The sequence below is a fragment of the Molothrus ater genome, chromosome 5 (assembly GCF_012460135.2).
Source record: "Molothrus ater isolate BHLD 08-10-18 breed brown headed cowbird chromosome 5, BPBGC_Mater_1.1, whole genome shotgun sequence".
NCBI lineage: Eukaryota > Metazoa > Chordata > Aves > Passeriformes > Icteridae > Molothrus > Molothrus ater.
In genome coordinates, this window is record NC_050482.2 from 33,147,545 (window position 1) to 33,171,350 (window position 23,806).

At 42.6% G+C, this 23,806-nt stretch overlaps 1 protein-coding gene across 2 annotated transcripts in view; it reads left to right on the forward strand.

Annotated features, from left to right (window-relative positions):
- RASSF3 (Ras association domain family member 3) overlaps nucleotides 1-23,806 on the forward strand; it is a 76,703-nt gene that overhangs the window by 18,706 nt on the left and 34,191 nt on the right. The window contains exon 1 of one of the 2 annotated variants that reach the window (XM_036401578.1): nucleotides 4,260-4,451. The exons of the other annotated variant lie outside the window; for it this stretch is intronic. Coding sequence (XP_036257471.1) covers nucleotides 4,341-4,451 — 111 coding nt within the window. The 5' untranslated portion in view covers nucleotides 4,260-4,340. Of the gene's footprint in view, nucleotides 1-4,259; nucleotides 4,452-23,806 lie in introns of those variants that run through there. 2 annotated transcript variants of the gene reach the window in all.

The following is a 23,806-nucleotide window of genomic DNA, read 5'->3' on the forward strand; positions in this document are numbered from 1 at the left end:
CTGAAAAGGGGAGATAGAAAGGGAGGAATTCTTTTCTTGAGATCTCACATTACTTTTTAAATTATAATAGAAATGTAGTCTTAAATGCCACAGGACCCTCCGACCCAGGCCATACCTTGCTTTTTCCTTTCCTGCTCCTTTGACCCAATGCCTTTTGATGTGTTCTGGCATAAGCCTGGAGAGAAGACCAAGGCTTGTGTGCAGAAGTGAATATCTTGGTCCCGAGCCTCAAAGCAGAATTACTGGCCAAGTCAATGTTTTGCAGCTTTCCCATTTCAATGAGTCCTCCCAGTTTCTCTGTCAGAGGGCTGAGGGGATGTTTTAGAAACATGTAAACATCATGCAGTTGGTAATGGAGTTAATGTAAACTCCATAGGATGTTTTATCAGTTGTCCTTTTGTTTAGTCTGGGAAGCAAAGAATGGGAGGAACAAAGAGTCCTCACTCAAAAGTTTTCTCTAAAAAGCCAGCAATGAACTGTTCTACCTCTGTTTCTTTTGTTAAGAAACAAATGGGCAGGGATAAGGATTTAAAATGAGATGTTAATAAAAGCTCTCTAACTCAAGAAATAACTTAAAGACTGGAAGGGATGGCCTATAGTGGAGGTGCTACAGCACCACGCTGCGTTTTAAGAATGGTTTAGCTAAAGGACTGTTAGGGATGGTGTATAGTACTTGGTTATTCTTCAGAGCAGGAGATGAATTGACTGAACTAATAATCCGTGTAATCCTGTTCAACCATACTTTCCTGAGGTATTTTGATTACTTCAATAGAGTGATATTTTAATACAAATAAAGCAATAAAGCTGCAGGACCTTGTCAAGCAATCCACCTCTATGCAAACTGATGTCTGGTTCTAAGGGCTATTTCAGTCAGGGTAGTTCAAAGTCCTAATTCTTGCCCAATTCATAAAGATATTCACAGCTGTTTTGCCATTGAGGAAGTCCTAAGCTTCTCTGGAAGCTATGCTTGATATTTCATTTGTCTCAGCTGACTCTCCAAAACCACAAAGTGCTTTAAAACTGAATTTTATCCTAGAAAGGAACAGTCATTTAAATTATCGGTTTTTCTCCTATACAACAAATCAGTGTATGTCACACAGGTTATCTTTGTGATTGCTTTTTATTCATATTTTATTAATGAGATTCTTGCTTTGAAATAGAGTGCCTATTACTATTTAGGTTGTGTTACTTGAGCAACCACTTTTAACCGGCCACAGTCTAAAAATACTATGAAATTCTATCTATGTCATCAAGCTTTAATTTAAAAAAAGTTCATTCTCTTTTTCTTCATGGGTGCCTTTGTAGCACTACTTGCTACTTGAACATAATGATTCATCTCAAAAAAGCATCTCCTCTTCTCTTCTTGCTAACTGCCTGCATGATCCTATGATAACTGATTGACAGCTTAATTTCTTATGGGATGGGATAATTTCTCAGAAGGACTGATGGAGAGCCTCGTAATGTTCTGTGTTTCAGGTCTCACTCCTGTGCCATATTCCTTGGCCTTTAAGTTAATTTTTTTACTTAATCATTAATCCATAATTCTCCCTAAGAACAAGTATGCTTTCAGAAAGCTTATTACTATCCTGACACATGGCTATTTTTATTTTCATTATGAAGCGCTGTTTGCATTTTCTTTGTTGACTATTTAAGAGGCCTGTCAGAATAAACCAAAAGTAGTGCAAGTGTTGTAGTGTAGATGTTTCAGTGCAGCACCTAACAAAGAGCCTTGAATCAATTTTAGGTAAGATTAAAATCCTAGGTAAGATTGAAAAGTCAATTTGAGAATGTGGAAGAGTACTCATCAGGGGATAGAAATCTTAAAAATATGGGCAGAGAGTAGCCTGGGGACAGTGACAAGGGTACCAATTGATCTGTAAGTAACACCCTTGAAAAATACTTCTTTTTGGGTATGTTACTTTCAAGCACCAAACAAATCAACACTAAAAGGCATCACATCTGTTTGTACCTTGATGTGAATTGTTTGGGTCAGTGCCACGTTTGAAAAAAAAATTGAACTAAAAAATCTCTTGTCAAAATTAGTAGTCTTAAAAACTGAGCTACAGTGGAGGACTGAACTCATGCTGGAAGATATATCACAGAAAACTTAGACATGTTTTCTTCATTGTTTTTTGTTGCAGCTAGAGAAAATGATAATGTGAATTTGGTGCTATCAGTATAAATGATGCTTTACAGATGAGGTGAATGCTGTGCCTTGCTGCTAGGGAATGTATAAACTTGAGCCCAGGACTTGCAACTGATCTTGCACAGATGAACTTGAGCTCTGTTGCAGCAGCTTATTGTCTCAATGATCCTCTTTGCCAGCCTCAAGTTCCACCCACACACTATCAGGTTTGAGACTGCAGCCAAGCAAACAAGCTATACACACAGCTATGCCTCTTGTTCCTGGGCAGTCCATCAAGTGTGCCAGCAGATAATATATAAAAATACATTTGTAGTTTGAAAACACAAATGCCATTTTTAATCACACCTGAGCCACTTAAAATCCTTCACCTTAACTGTGATCATGGACATGGGTGTTTTCCCCAAAAGTTTTGTAAACTGGAGTTGCTGGGTCTTGGACAGGTTCAGGGGCATGCCCAGCAGATCTCTGGTGTGACTTCCTCTTGGCATGGGGCTGGGCTCAGCAAGCCAGGTAACACAAACCTTGTTTGTCTACAGAGAGCATTTTAATACATTTTAGTTGCATTCAAGTAACTTGGCATTCAACTTAAAGCTATCTTGCATACCACAGGGCTTTACAGTGCCAACAAGTAGGCTCAAGAGCTGACACATCTGCATCTACGCTGTTAGACTCAATTCTTTGTTTTTAAAAGCTATGATACCTTCTAATCTGCCAGATGCCAAACTCCATATGAAAATCTGGAAGAATCAGAGTTTACAGGAAAGTAAGGATTTAACACCTCCCAACTGACTGACTGGTTTTAGTTCTCAGTGTGAGTGGTTTTGCCAGTTTTGAGGTGACTTTATCAATATATAAGGCATACCCGGTCCAGGAGGAGCACTTACTGGCAGAAACAGACCCACTCTCCACTTGGGATAGGAGCAGCCACGCACAGCAAATGAGGAGTGTGTGAGGGATCAACGAAATGGGGATCAGGAAGAGGGAAAGGAGATGTTTGCTAATGGTGTCCCAGATTACATCTGTATCTGAGTACTGAGACCACGGGAACTGATGTGTCAACGTGCAACATCAAATACCTTTAATCTGAGGCTGTACTGTTGCTGAAAGGTATGGCCTTTCTGATCCCCATGTCTCAGGGTTTGCTCCGGCAGCAAGTGGCTGATGTGACTCACTTCCCCCCATGGGACCAGCGCTGTGGCACAGGGGACAGCAGGAACACCGGGCTAAGGGCGTGCAGGAAAGGCAAATCTGCTCTTACGGGCAGCTGCACAGCTTTAGGAAGCCGTACCTTACACCCAGTATCCTGTCGGTGACAGTGACCAGCCCTAGATAAATTAAGGGAAGACATGAGACTCTGAGGCAGGTAATTACGGAGTGATCCGGCCTTCAGGCATTGTCTGTCATTTCCCCCAGTAGTAATGAGTCTGATGTTTCCCCTGTGTCTTGTCAGGACTTTTGTGCTTTAAATACGTTTTCCAGTTGCAGATCTGGATATTCTTGCTATCTGCACACATATCTAATCCCTGGTGAGTCTTCACAAGCCTCCCTCCTCGCTACAGCCTGGGGCCATGAATTCCATTGACTTAATAGTCCATGTGCTGATGATGGTGCGCGGGGCGGCCCCGGCCGGGCACCGCGGCGGCTGCGGAGCTGGAGGCTGTGGCTGCTCAGCCGGAATTCACGGACTGCTGGGATAACTGTAAGGGAAAAGCTCTCCCCAGTACTTCGCCGTCAGTCATTTTTTAAATGGCTACTCTTACAGTGCATAGAAGAGTGAAATTGAGTAATTATTAGGGAAAGGTTTGGGAACTTTTTACTTCAGCAAGGCCCCCCTTAGCTGCCTCGCTGCTGTAATGAGCATGGAGGTGCGGAGGCGCCGGCCCGAGACGAGGAGGGGGTCAGGACGCGGCGGGGCGTGGGGCCGGGAAGGAGCCTCCCGCAGCCCTTACCTGCTGCCCGGGCGGGCGGGGGCGGCGCTGCCCGGGAACGCGCGCGGCAGGAAGGGAGCGGAGCGAGGGCGGGAGCGGGGCCGCCGGAGCCGCGGCTCCTCCTCCCTCCTCCTCCCCGGACCCCGCGGGCTGGGCGAGGAGCGGCAGCGGCGGGGCCCCATGCGGCGGCCGGGACGGCGCTCTCCGCCGCCCGGCCCCAGCACCACCAGCAGCCCCCGCCGCCGCCGATGACCTGAACCAGCAGCATGAGCAGCGGGTACAGCAGCCTGGAGGAGGAAGAGTCGGAGGAGTTCTTCTTCACCGCGCGCACCTCCTTCTTCAGGAGGCCGCCGGGCAAGAGCCGCGCCGCCCCACAAGTGAGTGCCGTGCGCCGGGCAGGAGGGGCGGCTGCGCCGCACGGGGCAGCTGCTGCCGGCCGGGCCGGGCCGGCTCCCTCCGGCTCGGCTCCCTCCGGCTCGGCCTCCACGTGTCCGCCGCCCCTTCCCCCACGGGGAAGGACCCACGGAGCCGCCTGGGCGGCGGGACGGAGCGGGGAGGAGGCGGCCGGGAAGGGCTTCCCTCGGCAGGCTTCCAGCGCGGCTCCCGTCACAGCGGCGGTCGCTGGAGTGGCCTCGCCAGCGTGCCCCTCTCGGCAGCCGGGCTGAGGGACCCCCACTGCCCGGCGGGCAGGGATGTGAGCAGAAATCCCTGCTTGTGCGGTGGGTGACCGCGCTGTCGGCCCCGCTGCCGCCTCTGCCTCCTCGCTCCTTCCGAGGTGAATGACAGCCTCTTCAGCTGGTTTGTTGGCAGCGAAAGGCCCTCTGAAGTGTTTAAGTGGCTTGGTTTAAGCATTCAGGCTCGGGCAAGTGGGGCTTTGAGGTGAAGAACTAATTAAATATAAAGCAAAAACTCCGAACCAGCCCCTTGTGTGGGCAGCGTTGAAATTCAGTGGAGGACCTGTCCGACCCAGAGCAGTCATTAAACCATATAGGGTAAACGTCACACTTTTTTAGCTAAGCAGTCTATCCCCCCTCATTTCTCTCTTTCTGAAGCACAGGATCTCATTGTAGAGATGGCTGGTGTCTTTGGAAACTATAGACTAGCGAGCCTGTTTTGTTTATGCTACTTCTTCATCTGCTCCCACCAGCATCAGTGCCTTCTTTCTGTTCAGTGTCTCTTTCTTTCTACAAGCTCTTAGTAGTTTTCCCTACTGCATTTCAGTGTTAGTATTACTGCTGCTGTGGGAACCTGGTTATAAACTTGCTTTTGAAAGCCTGGATATGTCAGCTGCCCTCTGGTCTACCTGTGGCACTTGTCAAAAAACATCATTTGTTGCCCACAGCCATTCCTGTAGGCTGCATTCTGCTGCAGAAAGCCAATCTTGGTTTCTGTTTCTCTGAGGTTATTTGTGATTTGCTTAAACTGAAACCCTCTAGCTGCCCCTCAGGAAACTCCTGCTCCCGTTTGAGGAAGTGCAAGAGCTCTCTTGAACTTCAATTTCCTTTGCAAAGTCTGGCAGGGAGCCTGGGCACACCCTCTTCCTACACCTGAGCTTGGGCACTTGGAGCAAATAGGTTGGGACCAGCTATGTACCAGGTCATGGCTGCTTCTCCAGGGTACTTCTCTTGACACCTCTCCTCAGTGTTTGTTTTTGTCTCATCCATTTTGAGTTTCAGCCTCCCATTAACCTCAGGTGTTCTCTGGAAGCTGCTGAGTACTGTGGAGTGTCCCTGAACTTCATCTGGTAACCTGTTTGGCCAGCACTGGCTGCCACCTGGCCCTTAGAGAGGAGGATCCTGGCGTGACAGTACTGTGGGAATAAATACCTAACTGCTGTTTGCCTCAGTGTAGTTACTGTATTGTGACATGGGAGAGGGTCCATGTCTTAATTCAGATCCTAAAACCATACACATCTTTCTAATGCTATTGTATGAGTTGTGTTTCTAAATATTAGCTGTATAAGTAGTAAGTTGTGCAAATGCATTAATTGTTAGCAAATGAATAATTCCTAGCAAGAGGGACTGGGGAAAAAAAACACAACTCCCCATAACTAAAATTTTATTATTCTGCTCTAGTATTGCTTCCCAAAAGAATACTGCAGTGAGGTGTTGCAGGATACATATCTAAGTATGTATTTACTAGGCTGGAACAAATTCATCTGTATTGCTGACTCTGCAGCATCAGAAATACTCAGCTAGTATTTCTAGTCATAAAGTTACTACCAGTTGCTCTTAGCTGATGATTTATAGAGAGAAGAAAAAAAACCCCTCCAAACAATGCTGAATGCAGATTTCAACAGTCATGTGGCCAGTAAGAGTTTCCCCTTCCAGCAATAACAGTCATAATAAGCCTCTTTGTAGGGATGAGGATGTTACTTTTGGTTTGTATTTGAGGTTTAGTTAAAAAATGCATACTATGTCCCCTTGAGCGAAGAGAAAAGAGGGAAGCTGATAGTTATTGTTTCTGTGTCTTTCTCAACTACGCAAATATTAAGTTCTCCAGTGTGTGTTTCTCTTGTTGCAGAAGACCTTTAAGTGCTGGCAGTTACATTTATCCTTCTGTCTTAGCTCCCTCTGCCCCCTTTCTTGCAGGGAAAAAACGGCTTAGAGCATTTGGTTTGCAGCTGTGCCTGCAGAAAAACTGAGAAAAACTCAGTACTGTGTTTAGCCTTGTTATGTATGGATTTCCAAAGAGAAGAAAGAGAAAACAAAATTCACTTGCGTAAGTAGTGAGTTTTTGTCTTCATCTAATTGGGCAAGGATGGGCTTAAATACATCAAATTCTGCTAATGAGACAGGATTAATGAATTGACTGCAGTTCTGGTGTAAAAATTTTGTGATAGTACCTTTGGTCTTTGCTTAGGATCTGTAGAGTGATTAAAGATTAAGGCAACTCTTCCCATTTCTATACCACTTCTAAAAGAAAATTGCAGCATAAAACCTTTGCAGTAGATAATAGGCAGTATGGTGTTTTAGGGTACAGCAGTGGTCCCCAAGTTATTTCTTAAGCAAGAAATACTTCAGTCTGAGGGCAGTGGAATAAAAATGCACGTTGCCTTTTGCTGTCTTACTGCTCCTGAAAGTTTAGCTTTATTTAAGGTTTCTTATCAGCTGTGTCTCTTGTAAAATTTGAGTGTCAGAGACTAGATTAAGCTCAGTGTGGCTGTGTTTCATGTTTGCAGTGAGTCATTTTATAAATGAAAAAGGCAGAACTGTAAATATTTTTCTCCTGCCAGTCTGACTACTCAGGTGAGGTAAAGTTAACCATGTATGTAGGCTTTTGCAAGATCAGACCAGTGCTTCTGTATGATCAAGCCTTTGGAAATGGTCCATTCTCTGTAGAGAAAATACCAAAGTAAGTTGTTTGGCAAACTTTTGAAAACTGACCCCTTTCTCTCCCTGTTTCCTCCCACTCACCCCCATCCTTCAGGAAAATTGAAACCAGTCGTGCCTGCTGCTGCAAGCCCCACCATATGCTGGAGGGATGTACATCTTCCTGTGTATGTTTTCTGCACTTTCCTTCCACATGCCAGTTCCCTGAATTATCCCACTTTGAGCAGGGTTGATGTAAATCCTTGCAATTGTTTCCTTTCCCAGGGGTCTCAATGGACCACTGTCCAATAGCCCAATGTCTTTTAGGCATTGGAGGTGGCTAGTTCCAAGCCATGCTGAGCTCAAGTTTTCTATCTGGATGACTGCAAAAACCTGAGGACATCCCTGTTCTTGGTTCTGCCTGCTCTATGTTTGAGGGCCCCTTCCACTGTAACTGTAAGGGTTTGAAACATGAGAAGAGGCTGTAGTAAAGCTCTCTCTCTGCTCTTATGTGTGAGGAATCTGTGAGACAGGACATCACTCTACTTTGGGAAACCTTGCTTTGGGAAGCTGGCCGTGCTATGAAGGTCATGGATCCCAGTTAAAAGAGGGCCATTCCTGCAGGTTCTGTTCAGCATCTGAGTTGTGAATACTTTGCACACAAAATGTGAGAGAGTTCTGGTTGATGTCTAGTGCAAAATGGCTTGGATATAGGAAGTTTGACACTTGGATGCTGCTTTGTTCTTTGGAGTAAAAACCCAAAATGCTGCTGTGTGGTCTGTTTTTCTACCATTTCATACAGGGCTCTGTAAAAGTTTTTGCAAGAAAAATGCACTCTCTTCTGTTGGCAGCTTCCAAAAATGCACGTGTTCCTTCTGCACCCAAGAATGTCCCCATTGCCTCACTGTCCACACTGGTCCTTCCCTCTCTGGGGTCTGATTTCTCCCTCTCTCTTCCCCTTACTAGTCTTGGTCTTCACAGCTTCCAGACCTGCTAAGTTCCTTCCCCTGCACCCTCACCCAGTGCACTCTGCCATGACATTGGCTTTGTGGCTGTCCTTTCTGCATGTCAGTGGGATTTGCAACTGTGGTAATGGTGGTGGGAAAGGAAATTCATAGAAAAGCTGGAAATGGAAAGCAGATAGGTAAGAGCAGAGGGGGTGTAAAGGTCAAGGGCAGAAGGCAGAGGGGTGACAGTCTCATCCCTAGCTAGTCCTGACAAGGTAATCAGCTGTCTCTCATTTCACTGTTGGAGAAGGAGGTTTGAAGGGAAGGATGTAGCAATTTTTTTTTAATGGGTGAGCTGGTAAAAATGGGAAGAAGTAGGATGAACTTCTGGGCACTTCTTTTTTAGGTTTCTTCCACATTAATTTGCTCAGTAGGTTGAGGCATGTAATTGAGAGGAAGAGAGATCATTAAAAAACCCATTTGAATTGGTAAGAAATTTCTAGTAGTAAAATGCAATTTGTAGCTGCTCGAGCCTAGTTAGGATGTCTCTGTGTTACCAGTGTCCATTAATAATGTTTTACGTTGTTTGGCCATTGCGACTCTTCCTGGGTTTCCTTTTAGTAACATTCCCTAGGGAAAACGGCTCTCCTGACTACCAGAAAAAATGAGGTTTCTAATTATAGGCTTGCTTTGGAGCCAGAAAGTTTAGGTTTGACATGTAGTCATGAAACTTGTTTTAAAAAAGGCAACTAAAAATATCCAGTAATATTTTGTTCTTTTTTTTTTTTTTAATTCATTTGGCAGTCAGTGAATATTATGGGATAAACATTGTCGCAACAGAAATACTTGAAAGTTAAGGGCTGAAGGAATGAATAGGGTAGAGATTGTGTCTATTTTAAGCCCACATCACTGTGATGATAAACTAGTGGTCCTTATTTTGTGTTTTTGCCTCACTCTTCTCTCAGAGGATTTGATGTGGCGTGTGTGTCAGTAATTTGGAGGGGCTTGATGGCCATTTTGTGGTGAACTCTGAGTCCCCTGCTGGTGTCTGACAGCCTCTGGAAGTGAGATGAAGTTTATGCTCTGTGCAGAGGATGCTGATTGCCATACGCTGGTTTATCATCACGGTTGGTTCTTGGAATCATCGGTTGAAATTTTGAGGACTTAACTATATGAAATAGTAACTCCTAGCGCATACAAAAGTTTAAGAAACAGATTTAGGAGTGGTGGATTAACATACAGTCCTAGTCAGAGTTCAAGTCACTAAAACATGTGATGGGTGCTGTTAGATTCAGCAATTTAAGGGTCACGAGTGCAGCACCAGCAGCAGATAATATTCAGACTAGATGAGTAACTCTTAACCTTTCCACTGTTTTCTTAAGTCTGTTGTATTAATACGATATTAACTGCATCTCAGGCAGTTACTTATCTATAAACTTTGGGAGCACAAACAATGTATTATTAACTTTTTTATTGACGTTTATTTAAATACCACCAGAGAAACACTGATTATTTGTTTTTCCTTTTGTTGGAGAAAAAAAGGCTTTGATTCACTTATCAGAGTCTTGGAGTATAGTAGCTAGGCTTCACATTAGTTAGATGAAGAGCATTTAATTAGTGTATTTTGTGAACTCAGTGATGTAATTGAGTTGGGATAATTGTGAAGATTTAAGTGCAAAGCAGAAGGGCAGAGTTGTGGAGTTTTGCTGAAGTCAAAAATTACTGGGCAACTTTATGGTCCAAAATGTTTAGACTCAGGCTTCTTCAGACGCATGTGAACAGACACGCAGACACAAGGACTTTTCTTTTAACTGAAGAGTCTGGTGAATCCAGGAAAGTGCTCTGGAGAGCAGCAGAGCTCAAAGTCATTTGAATACACTGAAGAGATTGAAAAAAACCCAATAAAAAGTTACTTAATGAGAAAATTTGATACCTCCTTTTCATTATCTGTTATTTCAGCTGTAGATCAGTGTGTAAGAATAATATCAGAATGACCATTTTGGAAGAGGATCCTGCTGATTAACATCTAGCTACAGCAAAAGCAAAATTATGAAGAATAACTGAAGTAGAAACTGATGATACAGAAGTTTGTCTCTTCTGTAGTCTCTTCAGAAGTTTGTCTCTTCTGGTCAGTGGCACCTGTGCTGAATTAACAGTTGCAAACACTGCTGGCTCATGGGTTGGGCACAAAGGGTCAGAATGAATCATCACAGACTGTCAGCTGGCCTCTCATGGAGTTCTGCAGGACTCCATCCTCAGTCCAGAACTTGTCCACATCTTCATTAATTACTTGGATGCAGGACTAGAAGGAATACGAAATAAATTTGCCGATGACACTAAATTGAGAGGAGCTGTTGAGTCCCTCAAAGGCAGAGAGACATTGATAAATTAGAGAGATGGGCAATCACCAACTGTATGAAGTTTAACAAGGGCAAGTGACATATTCTGCCCCTGGGATGGGGCAACCCTGGATGTATGGACAGACTGGGGAATGAGAGGCTGGAGGGCAGCGCTGTGGAAAGGGACCTGGCAGTCCTGGTCAAGGGAAAGTTGAATCTGAGCAGTGCCCTGGCAGCCAGGAGGACCAAGAGTGTCCTGGGGTGCATCAGGCACAGCATGGCCAGCTGGGCAAGGCAGCAGGGGATTGTTCCACTCTGCTCTGCCCTGGCAGCAGCCTCACCTTGAGTGCCATGTGTAGTCTTGGGCAATGTAAGGAAGATAGTGCCCAAAACTGTGAGGAATGGGCACAGTGTAAGGAAGATATTAAGCTATTGGGGAGTGTCCAAAGGGGGGCAATGAAGGTGTTGAAGGGTCTTGAGGGGAAGCTATATGAGGAGTGCCTGAGGTCATTTGATCTGTTCAACCTGGAGAACAGGAGACTAAGGGGAGAGCTTATTGCCTTTTGCAGCTTCCTCGTGAGGGGAAATGGAGGGGCAGGTACTGATCTTTCCACTCTTGTAACCAGTGACAGAACTCAAGGGTATGGCCTGAAAGTGTGTCAGGGGGAGGCTCAGGCTATGTATCAGTAAAAGGTTCTTCACCCAGCGGGTGATCAGGCCCAGGAACAGGCTCCCAAGGAACTGGTCACAGCACCAGCCTGACAGAGTTCAAGAAACGTTTGGACAATGCTCACAGGCACATGGTGTGATTCTTGGGGTGCCCTATGTAGGGTCAAGAGTTAGAATTTGGTGATCCTTGTGGGTCCCCTTCAACTGAGTATATTCTGTGATTCTAAATAAACTGATTAACAGAGAGTTTCGGATTAAGTGCTTGGTAAGTAATGCAGCATTTTGCCTGTGACACTATACTAGTGAGTCAAGACAAGCAATGTAAGCTTCTTGAAGAGAGACGTGGGAGTGACAGGTCTCTTGTTCAGCTCTCCTCATGGATAGGCAGATAAGGCCAATGTGCAGGCAGCACATTGGGCCAGGCTATTCAGTATATCTTGCACTTCATTCTTAGGTAGAAGTAGTAGGGCTCTTAGAGATGCATGCTCACATTAAAAAAAAATTAGATGTTAGATAAATATATGTATATATATTATATATATACACACACACACAAAATATTTAGATTTATGTATATAAATCTGACACACACACACATATGAATTTGTGCCTTTTGAGACCAACATTCAGGAAAGGTCTTCAAACCAGCAGTCCCACAGATGGTAGATGTGTGCCCTGATGGGACTGAAGCTAGCCCAGCATGCTGTCATGCCCCTAGTTTCAGTGCAGCACTTACCTGACTGCTGCATTGTCAGGCTTTTGTATGGGTTCAGGTGCCTGTGTCAAAGCCTGCACATTTCTGTAGACAGGTATGAATTGACTTGGGGGTGAGTCATTGCTGCTTTCCTGTTGGTGTGCTTGCTGTTCTGTGAGGTTGATGAAGTACTGCAGACAGTTTTGAGGAGAGTGCTTCCTATGCAGACGTGTATTTGGCTATGCTAAGTAGCCACATGTGATTTATGTAGCAATTAAGAATGCTTTCTAGTTACTCATCTGTGTGTGTGCTGGAGAGGAATTTGTGTTCCTGTATGCAGAGGAATCTGTGCTGTGCTGAAAATAATAGTAAAGGCAGCAGTGGTTCATCTGCCTCTGAGGATGCATCAAGCGTTGATGTTGGGTATGTAGGAGTACTTGGTGTGCTGGTTGCCAGTTTCTCTGTCTCACTCTTTACCCACTCAGTAATTGTGGAAAATACTGTTTGTAAGTGTGTTTCTTTTATAAATTACATAAAATAATATACTGGGGGCAAGTTACAAAGACAGTTGTCTCTAATCTGTTATAAATATTCCTGTTGTCCATAATTAGGACTGCTTGTATTGTGATCTGTCTCCTCACTGATCCAAGGTATGGTCAAGTGCATGGATGTACAGTCCAGCCATGCTGTAGTTTTCCTCATAGTGCACAGTCCTTGTGTCTTGTGTTTGCAATACACAATCAATACAGTCTCTCTAAAGCCTGATTGGTAATAATAAAAACTGAATATCAAGGTCTCCTCTGACTGAATATGATAGCTTGCCAAATATTTTAAGTGCTTAATTTTATTTCTGCTGAAGCAGGAATCCCACATTTTGACTCATCCCCCTTGAAGTAAAGTTTGTAATAGAACAAATCTGTTAATACTTCGCAAGTAGTTTAACACCTTTGTTGATGGCTAGTAACCTCTGTTGTAGAGGACTTCCTCTCAGTGACTTCTTATGTACAGTTGTGCCTAGGTCACACTAGCCTGTAAACTGGAAAGTGTTTAGTTCAGATGTTTCATTTAGAGCATTATTTTTCTCTTAGAGGGTTCCTCTCTTCTGAAGAATTTGGTGCCTCAAGATCAAAGCCTGCCTGTGATGGTGTTCACAGAGGTTTTCAGGTGAGGGAAGAGACGAGAATGTTGACTCCATGTTACAGAAGGCTTGATTTCTTATTTTATGATATATGTATATTACATTAAAACTATACTAAAAAGAATAGAAGGAAAAGTTTCATCTCAGAAGGCTAGCTAAGCTAAGAATATAATGGAATGAATAATAAAGGTTTGTGTCTCGGACAGAGAGTCCAAGCTAACTGGGCTGTGATTTGCCATTAATTATAAACATCCAAGATGGGCCAATCACAGACACACCTGATGCATTCCACAGCAGCAGGTAACCATTGTTTACATTTTGTTTTTGAAGCCTCTCAGCTTCTCAGGAAGAAAAATCCTAAGAAAGGATTTTTAATGAAAAGATGCCTGTGACACCTGCTTGTCTTGCTATTCATTCCAACGGGAACTTGATTTGGTGTGTTCACTTAGATACATAAGCTGAGATTGTGGAAGTCTTTTTGTTCAGATCTGCTCATCTAATTGTAAAATATTGTCATAGTTCATATGAGAAGCACCTGGTAAAGCCATATAAACTCCAGCAATTGCACTAGGGATTTCAGCATGACCCACTGTGATTGTGTGTACAGAAATTGGCATGTTCTTTGGCACTGCCTGAAAGATTAGGAATTTGGTGGCTGTGTATTGCATAATGGGAGAATTGGTCTGCATTGTTTCTCCTCATGTTTTAAATGAGTAAGTTCAAGAAGCAGTATTATTGAGATTAGCATAAGAGTCAGGGCAAATTTTCAAAACAGATGCAGTCTGAACTACTGTATTACAATTTTTTATTATATTATTGATGTGTAGAAAGGTTATGTAATAGAGGCATAGACAGGTATCTTATGTTATCATTTATGATAAAATGTGTAAAAAATCCCCCAACCCCATGTTTTTGTGTCTCTGATTAGGTTGCAAGTAGTAGAAAAGTTGACGTGTGGCAAGTGACCTAGGCTGTGCCTAAAATGCACAGCAGGTACACGCTGTAGCCAGCTGCAGGAACTGATCCCCCAGCCTTCCAGACTGGTGACTTAAAGAATGGTCAGCCCCTTTTTTGTTACCATGCATGTGTGTTTAACTTTGAAAAGCAGTGGAGAGCAAGGGTTTCTGCAGAAGTGTTTCTGGATCTGTCAGGTTAGATTGTTGAACCTAAGTGTTGAAGACCAAGGAACAGAAATATGAGCAGGGGGAGAGTTCGTTTTAATCCTGTCATACATACAGGCTCCCCATTTCCATCACCAGGAGTACTTTGATGCAGAAATTAGACCCATGTGATGGCTGTGATACAGCCAGGGGTAAATGCTGCCAAGGGGATGCTCCTGAAAACTGATAAAATAAATCCCTAACTCTTCATGTGGCATGGACTTGGCCGCTGTAAGCTGGAATTAGGTGTGACTTTTTTATCTGACAGTAAAGGATGAGGAGAAGGAAGGAATCTGTGTACAAGACTTGCTCCATCTCTTGAAGGATAATATGAACACTTATCAACTGCTGAGAGCAAACTGGAGTAAATGATCCTGCATACATGTGAGGCATGGTAAAAGAGAGGGGATGTTGTTTGAGATGGGGAGTTGATTTGTGACTGTTGTCTTTTAGGCGCTCTGTTGGAAAGAAGGAAGAGAAAGTATTCTATCTGTCCTGCTGTAAGTCCAGGCTGAAAAATTGCCTGTTCATTTTTCTGCACGTAGGATCAATGTCTTATGTCCTGGGGAAAAATACACAGCTTAAGCAAAAATTCATGCTTGAGGCAGTTGCTCCATTAGGTACCCATATAGAAGTGCTGGCAGTGTAAGAACAGCAGAGTCAGGGGAACATTAGTTGTGCAGGCAACCTGATGCAAGCAGTAACCAGACTCCCATGTAAAGCAAGAGAAATCTGCTTTATTAAGGGGAACTTGATCTTTCATTAAAGAAATCTTCTGGTCATGATAGTCACAGCTTTCATGGAGCTTAATTTAGCACAGTGTTGCTTTTCTACTGCACTGTCTACATAAATTTGTAACTCTAAAGTCTGATTTTCTGTATTTATAAATTTATCCAGATCTTTGGGTTAATTTTGATGTAAAATCTAATATTAGGGAGAGTTTGCAGTTTTTGCATGAGTTAGCAGGTCAGTTTAAGATGAATTTGGAATATTTAACTTGACATTCAGGGGCGCTTTATTTGTTGAATTAATGAAATGCCTTTTTTCCCTTCCAAGAATATAGGATACAGGGTGTTAACTAATGTCAGGAGCTTAATCAATTCTTTCTATAATGAAAATAATTTAGCTGCTTTTAGAGAGCCCAGTAAGGGATCTCAGGATCTAAGTAAATGGTTTCACAGTAGCTAGTTAAGTCTTATGGAGTGGGGCTATTGTAGAGTTCAAAGACTGAAATATCTTTTGTTGTATTTGGTAATATAATTTAGTTATTTAGTTAGGTAATATATTTTAGTTATTTTAGAAACGGACTCTTAAAATACTGAATTACTTTTAATTACCTTTTAGTCACTGTAGTGGTAAGAGACTACTGCATATGCATATGAATGTCAGAGGGGACAGCAAGACGGACTTCTGGACATCAGTCAGATAAACCTCTGAATCAGATAATCACGTTATTCCAAATTTCATTTTTCTGTTCTCATTGAATATAAAGCTGAATTAATTTATGTCATTAGTTGCCTTTTTTTTTTCTTTGAGCTCTATGACTACATCAAAAATCATTCCTGAACAATTTCCTACACTCCCCCCTGCTCCCCCTTATTTTTTCTTCAAGGTCCTAGCCAAGCAAGAGCTTGTTTTATTCTTTGGGTGCTAATTACTTTCCCTTCTTCTTTTATGTCTGACACTGACTCACACTGCTGTTGCTTATGACAATTATAACAAGAATTGCTGATAAATCTGAATACTTTCTCTAAACATTCTCTATATCAACTGCATATTATTGCTTTGGGGTCTGATTCGGGCTTCATGGGAGCAAGTTTGTTTTCACAGAAATTGAAAAATGGCATTAGTGTTCAGCTGACCATGTGATCTATTGCTCTGAACTTTTGTTGGTCCCATGCTTGCCTAGGAGGTATTTTTACTGCTTTAAAAACGTTAACAAAATAAAATTCAGCTTAACTAAAACCACCATGTTTTAATTAAAGTATGTTAAAGAAAATATCTTCTATAAAACTTTTAATTCTGTGCTGTAAATTACAACTTTTTTCTTAAGTGTATATTCAGTAGACTGTGTTGTCAAAGAGTATAATAATTTGGAGAATGTTCTTATTGCTAACTCAAACCTGTGAGCAACAGGACTTCATTAAGTAGATTGTGGGTTTCTGGCTTTTTGTTGCTCTGGTCAGAATTCTTGTTCTGTAAAATGAAGCAGGCAGTTCCTGTGTTTAGTATGGTGAGGTTTTTATATTCTGGATTAGGCTGGGTACCAATTAGCCAGCCACTGTCTACCCTTCACAGTGTAGACAGTTCTTGTATCTTAGACCTGATCATAGCCTATGTAACATTATCCCAAATAAATGCCAAATATTTAGGCAAGGTGGAGAACCAGTGATGCTTTGTAAATCAGAGTGGTTCTGTTGCTAGCAGGGCATGTTCTACTAGGTTTGTTTGTTCTCTTTTGGTTTGCTAAACCATAGGGTACTTGCGATTGCCATGATACTGTGATAGGAGGTTTGTTATAAAATACAGAGGTAATTCCTGATATATACCTTTCTCAAATTCTGAATAAGAATGGAACTGTCTCTAAATCCCTAAAGAAATGTTCAGGTATCAGAAGATCAAGTAAGTTGGTTTGAAACATGGCAGGCTGCGTAATGCAAATTTGTTCGACTTCTTAATGATCACCAATTCATAGTGAGTTTCCTGGGAGTTTAGTTCTGTGTTCTGTCACCAAAAAGCTGCTTTGTGTGTACCTGTGCCTGAGATGAACTTGTGAAGGGTGTTTTCAGGCAGCAAAGTTATTAGCAACACCCCCTTAGTTTGGCTCACTCCTGTTGGGTGTTCTTGGTTTTCCAGTTGCTGTTTTGCTGTCCCCCACTGGTGGCAGTGGGCATGGGAGCTTTTGGGAGGAGTCTTATACCTGCTGAGCTAAATCCTATGGAAGAATGAATTTTTTTCTCTTACTATGCTCCCCTGGAAGGGGTCATCCCACTTGCAAGGAGAGCTTTAGGTACTCTTAGAGTGGAAATCTCTGCTTTGATGGTCATAGCAGTTGGAGATTCGAATATCCAAACTGTTGTTCCACATGTTCCTGTGACTGAGGGGTGATAAGATGTGCCTCAATACAGATCTTGGAGGATGTAAATAACTTGCAGGTTATTCCAGTAAAACAGAAGTTACATATTTAGAAATATCTTTCTAAAGATCTTCTGTGTTTGTCCAGTCGTGGGCAAGAGTGATTAATAGACTTATATCACAGGCTTTGCTTTATGGCTAGAATTTGTGGGTTTGTCTACACTGACAGCTGCTTTTGAATTCATGTGAATGTGTTCACATGGTGGGAAGCCTATCTCAGGATGGGGGAACATGACTGTTTATATTGTGCTAAAAGGTTGATATGTGAAGTGAAACATCAAAGCAGTTTCTAATGCTCTGAAGTTTAAAACTCACAGTTAATTTAATTAAAAAATAATTAAAGGCACATCTTTCCCCACCCCTGAATGCAGAGCCCAAATATTCTTCAAAGCTTATTTGATTTTAATGATTTGGTGATTTCCTCCCTGAGGCTTTTTTTAACTTGCCACTGGCATATAAAGATGTAGCTTTGAGTTGCAATGATAATAGATTATTAGTGCAGTTGGTGTTTGCCTCCTAAGGCAGTAAAATTTCTGTGGAAATAGCCTCATATTAAAAAAAAAATAAATTCCTAAACATAGTGATTTTTCCTCTAGCAGTCTGAGTTCTTGATACACTTCTTTTTTAGTGATTCATAGCTTAAACTAGCTCCTGAAGCAGCTTGGTTAAGCGCATGGTATAGAATGCTAGCATACCACCCTTATTTCTTCACTTTTTTCCTTCTTTTGTCTCCCCCCCCTCTTGAATTCTAATGAAGAGTCCTGTTTTAAAATGAGTTTGATTTTAAATTAGCCTTTATGGATGACGCTGGAAAAATGAATGTATTTTGTAATATAGATATACTGCTCTAAGTAGTTGTAAAGATGTTTTGTGGAGGATATAGGATTGGAGCTCCATGCTACCTGTCTGGATTTAACAAGTAGTAACCTGTATGTTTACATCTTCAGAGGTCTATCTGGAAGATAAGAGTGGAAAGAAACACCTTTCAGAAGGCATTTAACATTTGGTAGTAATTGTGTCAGAAACGAAAGGCAGCAGAGAGGAGTATTTTTTACTGTAAGTTTTTACTTAGGAAAACTAGCATTGGTATTTCTTTATGTTGTAGGTATGCGCATTACAGTGCACTAAGGGCAATGTCTCTGTCTTGTCACCCCAAGAGAGGCAAACCTTAGAAATGTGGTGCCATTCCCTGGATATGGGAAGGAACCATCTTTTTTAGGTACTTGCAGAGATCCTTTCTCATTCTGCACACACTCCTGAGTAATGTGCTCTGGGAGACCCTGCTTGAATGGGGAGGTTGGGCTGGTTAATCTCCAATGGTCCCTTCCAGTGTTACCCATTCTGTGATTCTTCCCTGTCTCCTTGCTCTGTGTTTCCAAAAGAACCTCAATTCTGCCCTTCCAGATAAATCCAAACTTTGTTCTGACTATTCCGAACAGGCAAATTGAAAAGTCTGAAATATGGTGGGGATGCCATGCTGAAACTGAGCTGGAATTGGATCCCATTCTCTTTCAGATGTGTAACACCAGAACATAACTTTGCTGGTCAGTGCTTGCTCTGTTCCCTCTTTGTTGTTCTTGTGGTTCCTGTGCATTTCCATGGCTGCAGGCTCACAAAGAAGATCTAACCTGCAGCAGTAATTGGATCACTAATTGGCACAGGTTGTTGGTAAATAGGTGGTGGGGTTTTCTTGGGTTCATAACTTCATCATACTTCACTTTTGGTGAAGCAAAACATCTTGGTGAATTGTGATTCACAACTTGGTAATTTGTGAATGCACCACGTGTTAAAGGTAAGTTGTTTTAAGATGTAAAAGGTCAAACCACAGGTTTGGCGGAACTCACAACACTCAGGTTTTTTGGGTGTTTTGTAGAAGGGGGGTGCCAAGTACTGCCAGGTTTCCAGTCTCCTAGATGTATCCTATGAATCACAGGAACAAGTGATATCTCACAAGGTAGAACACAAACGGATCATCTCAGAGCAGTTAATCCTACCTCTGTTGTTCTTGCCTTGTCATATCTCAGCCACACGCCTGCAAGGTGGGTGCTGCAGCTTGAAGGCTGCTTCAGTGTGGCTGCCATTGCTTGAGCAGAGGGTGTGGTTCCACTGAAGCTTCAGTTTAATTAAGGTAGGTTTTTGTTCAGATGTCTTTGTTCAATCAGATCTCTCTGTGGTTGCAGGAGGAACAGCTCTGGTGCTAGAGCAGGTGAAGGAATGTGCAGATGAGGAAACTGACTGAGAGGGTGGGACCACAAGAGGCTGGGCTTAGCTGGTGGAGCTGCACTTTGGGAGAGAAAGCCCCAGCTGATGGTACAGTGAAGATGTGCTTTAGAGTGTCTGCACAGATTTCTTAACTGGATAGACATGATACAGGTAGGCAGAAGGTGGAGAAGTCTGGGCATTTTGGTTTTGTGTGGTTTTGGTTTGGCTTTTTTTTTTGTTGTTTGTTTTTATTCCTTTAATGAATAATGGTTCTGAAAGGAAGAAAGCAGCAGAACTTCTTGAATGGGAAATACGGTTTATGCTTTGGTATCTGACAGAAAGCAGTGCAGCAAATAGGATTGCAGTGTAAACCTTGGATTTACTTGCAGGTTCTTGATTTTCAAAGTAAATGCATTTGTGTATTTCTAGCTCTTTGTATTTTCTATGGCTTTAGAATTCTCCCTTAATTGTTCCCTGTAACAGGTTTAACAGGCCAGCTCATCCATTTGGAGAATAAAGTTAAGGGCACTGTTTTAAACGTACTGAAATGTATTTTGAATGTTATGCCGTACCAAAAGGTAGCTGCACTCTTTCCTATGCCTTGACCAACTTCAGTCTCCAGCTGTTAAAAGATTTTTCCACTGTAAGTGTGAGCCTGTTGATGGAAATTGGGTGTTAGTCTTTTGCTCGTTGCCTTGCTTGCTGGTTTTGAGGGAAGGTTGGAAGGAATTTATTAATGTTTGAAAAATGTATCATCAGTATCTATTTTCATGCCACTTCATAAAAAGTTTCATTGCTGAAACTGTCTGTCTGTGGTAATGATTGCTGTAACCGACCTTTTGCCATGATTTTGTTTTGTTGTTTTGGGCTTTACTGGTTATGGTATGAATTCCACTTACTGCTGTTTTCACAAGTGTAAATATGGGCAGCTGTTTGGATGTAACTGCTGGAGAGGACGAAAGTTCCTTTTGCTGAATGGAAGCAGGAACAATATAGGTGAAGAAGCTACAGCAAGGGAGGAGGCAGCTGCTCTTGGCAGGCGATCTTGCTTTGCCAGTGGATCACTGGAAGGGGAGAAAGCAGACCTGTGTGCTCCTTCTGCCTTTCTTTAATCACGGAATGGGGACATTTGAGCATCTTGACTTCTGACTGTTTAATAATTTTATTTGCTAGTTTTGAAGAGGGAGAACATTACGTGATTAGCATCTGGACAAACTGGAAGGCCATGGCATGATTCTTTTTTCTCTTTTTTTTCCCTTCTTTTTTCCCTCTGCCCCACAAGACTGAAAATAACAAATAGGACAGAGCTCAGATGAGTAAAGTACTAGTGTTGTCGGGAACATGGTAAATATCAGAGCTGTGTATGCTATTAATGTAAGGAAAGTATGAAGTTTAAAAAGTACATAAAATCATACCTCATTACTTGGCAGATTAGATCTATTTTTTTACCTTGGTTGTTTTTATTATATGAGACACAAGATGTTCCCTCCCTTCCTTGTTCTCTTAGATCTTTCTCTTACGGATGTGTGAATCTGCTTCAGGTACTTTGTTGAAACAAGGAATAAGTATGAACGGCTTCCAGGAGACTGGGGAGCACCAGCAGGAGCAGAAGGACCAAAACCTGACTGATGTTGTCAAGACCTAAAAGCATTTGATGGTTTTTTGAAGGCAATCTCATTTTGTAGTAGTCTCTGAACTCAGCACTTAGATGAATACAGTGCACTGGGGCACTGAGAAATCTCTCTAAATACTTAGATTTGTGCATAATCAATTTTGGTTCTGCCAGTTAATAATATTTCTTAGGAAGTAATTGCAAAGTCTGTTTTATTTTATTGAGAGCTGAAAAAGGGGCCATTGGACTCAAAGAGTGTGTGTGTGTTTAGCCCTCAGGAGAAATTGAGTGTCCTAGTCAGGGTGAGGAGACCAGGTGACAGTGCATGGCCTCTGTCTCTTCCTTCTTCCCTGGCTCAAAGGTTCTCTGTGTGTAGCACCTGTGTGAAGAATTAGATCTCGTCTGGGCAAAGGGCTGATGTGAGCAGATGTAAGAGCCCTTGTGAGTGCTCCAGCTCACCGGTGTGGCTGTGGCTGAGTCTCCACTCCCAGCAGGCATTTCATTCCCATCAGCGCAGTGTGCTGGCTTTGACAGGGCGTTCCTGCCATGGCCTTGGAGAATAGGCCTTTTGCTCTCCAGAGAGCTCTGCCATGATCTGGGTACAGGATAAGGCATCTAGGTGACCAAGCTGCCTGGAAGGAAAGGGAGAGCTCTTGGTCAGCTTCTGTGCAGGTGAAGGATGCTGGAGTTGGGAGGAGGCTGTGAGCACTGTAGTTGGAGTGTTCAGTTCATTCCAGGTAGCAGTGCAGGAAGCTGGAGAGCCAGCATGCTGGGCCCTTATCCCAAGAGAGAGGAGTCCAGAGAGCTGAACAGCAAGGAGGATGTCTCAGGGAGCACCTGCTAGCAGCTGGAGTGGAGGTTTGCACACATGCTGGGTGCTGTGGGTGACCTCAGCCCCACCTGGGGCTGGTGGCCAGGTGGGAGTGGTGGTCTGTGTTGCAGCAGTGCAGCTGCATTGGTTGGTGGAAGCTCTGAAGATGGTGACCTGATCTGAAAGGAATGATGAGTCTGGTCTGTGCTATACAAACAGTGGTGTTTATGAAAGCAGCTTATGTATGAGGAAAAGTGTGCAGGGTGTTTTTGTCATCTTTTCTTCCAGTGTCTGTTTTGTTGTGTGTCAGAACTGGCTGGACTAGCTTTATGCTGATACCATCAACTTTACTTTTTTATGTTCTTTTAAACCTCTTCCTTGGTGGCTATGATGCCTGAAGAGGTTGTAAAACAATACCTGGCGGGATGCAAATGCTTTTCAGATGATTTTTATCACTACCACTTACCAGACATCTCTTAAGCAAGTCTATTTATAAGTGTTGGTATGTTGGGTAATTATTAACTGTAAATCCCTCCTGTTTGCTGCTTGGAGACTTGAGGATAGTTGCTGATGGTAGACAGGTCGTTAAATGTCCATGCAGAAGTCCAGAAACCACAGCCTAATACTAGTCCACTGACTTCTTTTGCAGTATTATCCTTAAGATATGGATATGCAGTGGATATCCTTAAGAGTTTAGATGTTGTTTAAAAGTGAAAGTCCTTTTTGTCAGAGTGTGACTGTGCTAAAATTGAAAGGACTTTCTCCAACAGCCTTCAGGATGCTTTGGCTGTTCTTCAGAGAATGTGTTTCGAAGTAAATGTAGAAAGTACAAGTTTTTTTTCCTGAGTTAAGACAGCAGATAAATGAAGTATGTAGTAAATATAACAGTATTTAAGATTTGTTGACAGACAATGAGTGGGTGAAAGACTGAAAGTTGTAAAGCTGCTGTCCACTAATTGCACTTTTGTATTGCATATTTGCCAGTAAAAAGAAAAAAATGGATCATTTAATTTTGGGCTAGACAGGCAAATGCCGACCAGTTGCATGGAAGTGTTTGCTCTGGCACCCTTCATTGCTTATGAGAGTCTTTGCTTATGACCTGAATTCTGGGATGGTATCCAAGGCCTATGCAGGCTGAAGTGCTTATCTCTTGAGTGTTTTCTTTTCCTTTGCACAACAGAATACTCAGACCTGCTTAGCAAATGCAGACCTACTTAGTAAATGCCCATGCAATTATAGCTCTGTGTCCCATTTTAAATTCTCCTCCCACCCTGCCAAGGCTATGCATTTAAAGATCTTGTTCTTCAGTTGCACTTTGTTCTTTTCCCTTGAACCTTGATCGTGTCTCTTTTATTCTTTTAGTTTGTAAATATTCTTAGTTAATCTTATGGCTTATTTTCAAGGTGACCTGTCATCTTGCATTCATCTCTGGAGGAAAAATTAATTTTCTGAGCAAAACAAGTTGTATTCTGTTTTTATTTGAACAGTTGCTCAATTAACATAAGTGCATGAAGAATTTTTGCTTTTGCATCCATTTTACTGATGTAACAGTAGCCTCTTGCAAGAAGCTGCTATGAGAATGGTGTTTCTGTAACTCTTGAACTCCCTTTTCATTGCTGCTAGAGTTGTGTTGGCGTAAAAGATCTGTGGTGTTCATGGAGAGCCCCTGGTCTGGTGCCTGGGGAGGTTGAAAGTTATTTGTGCATGGCACAAG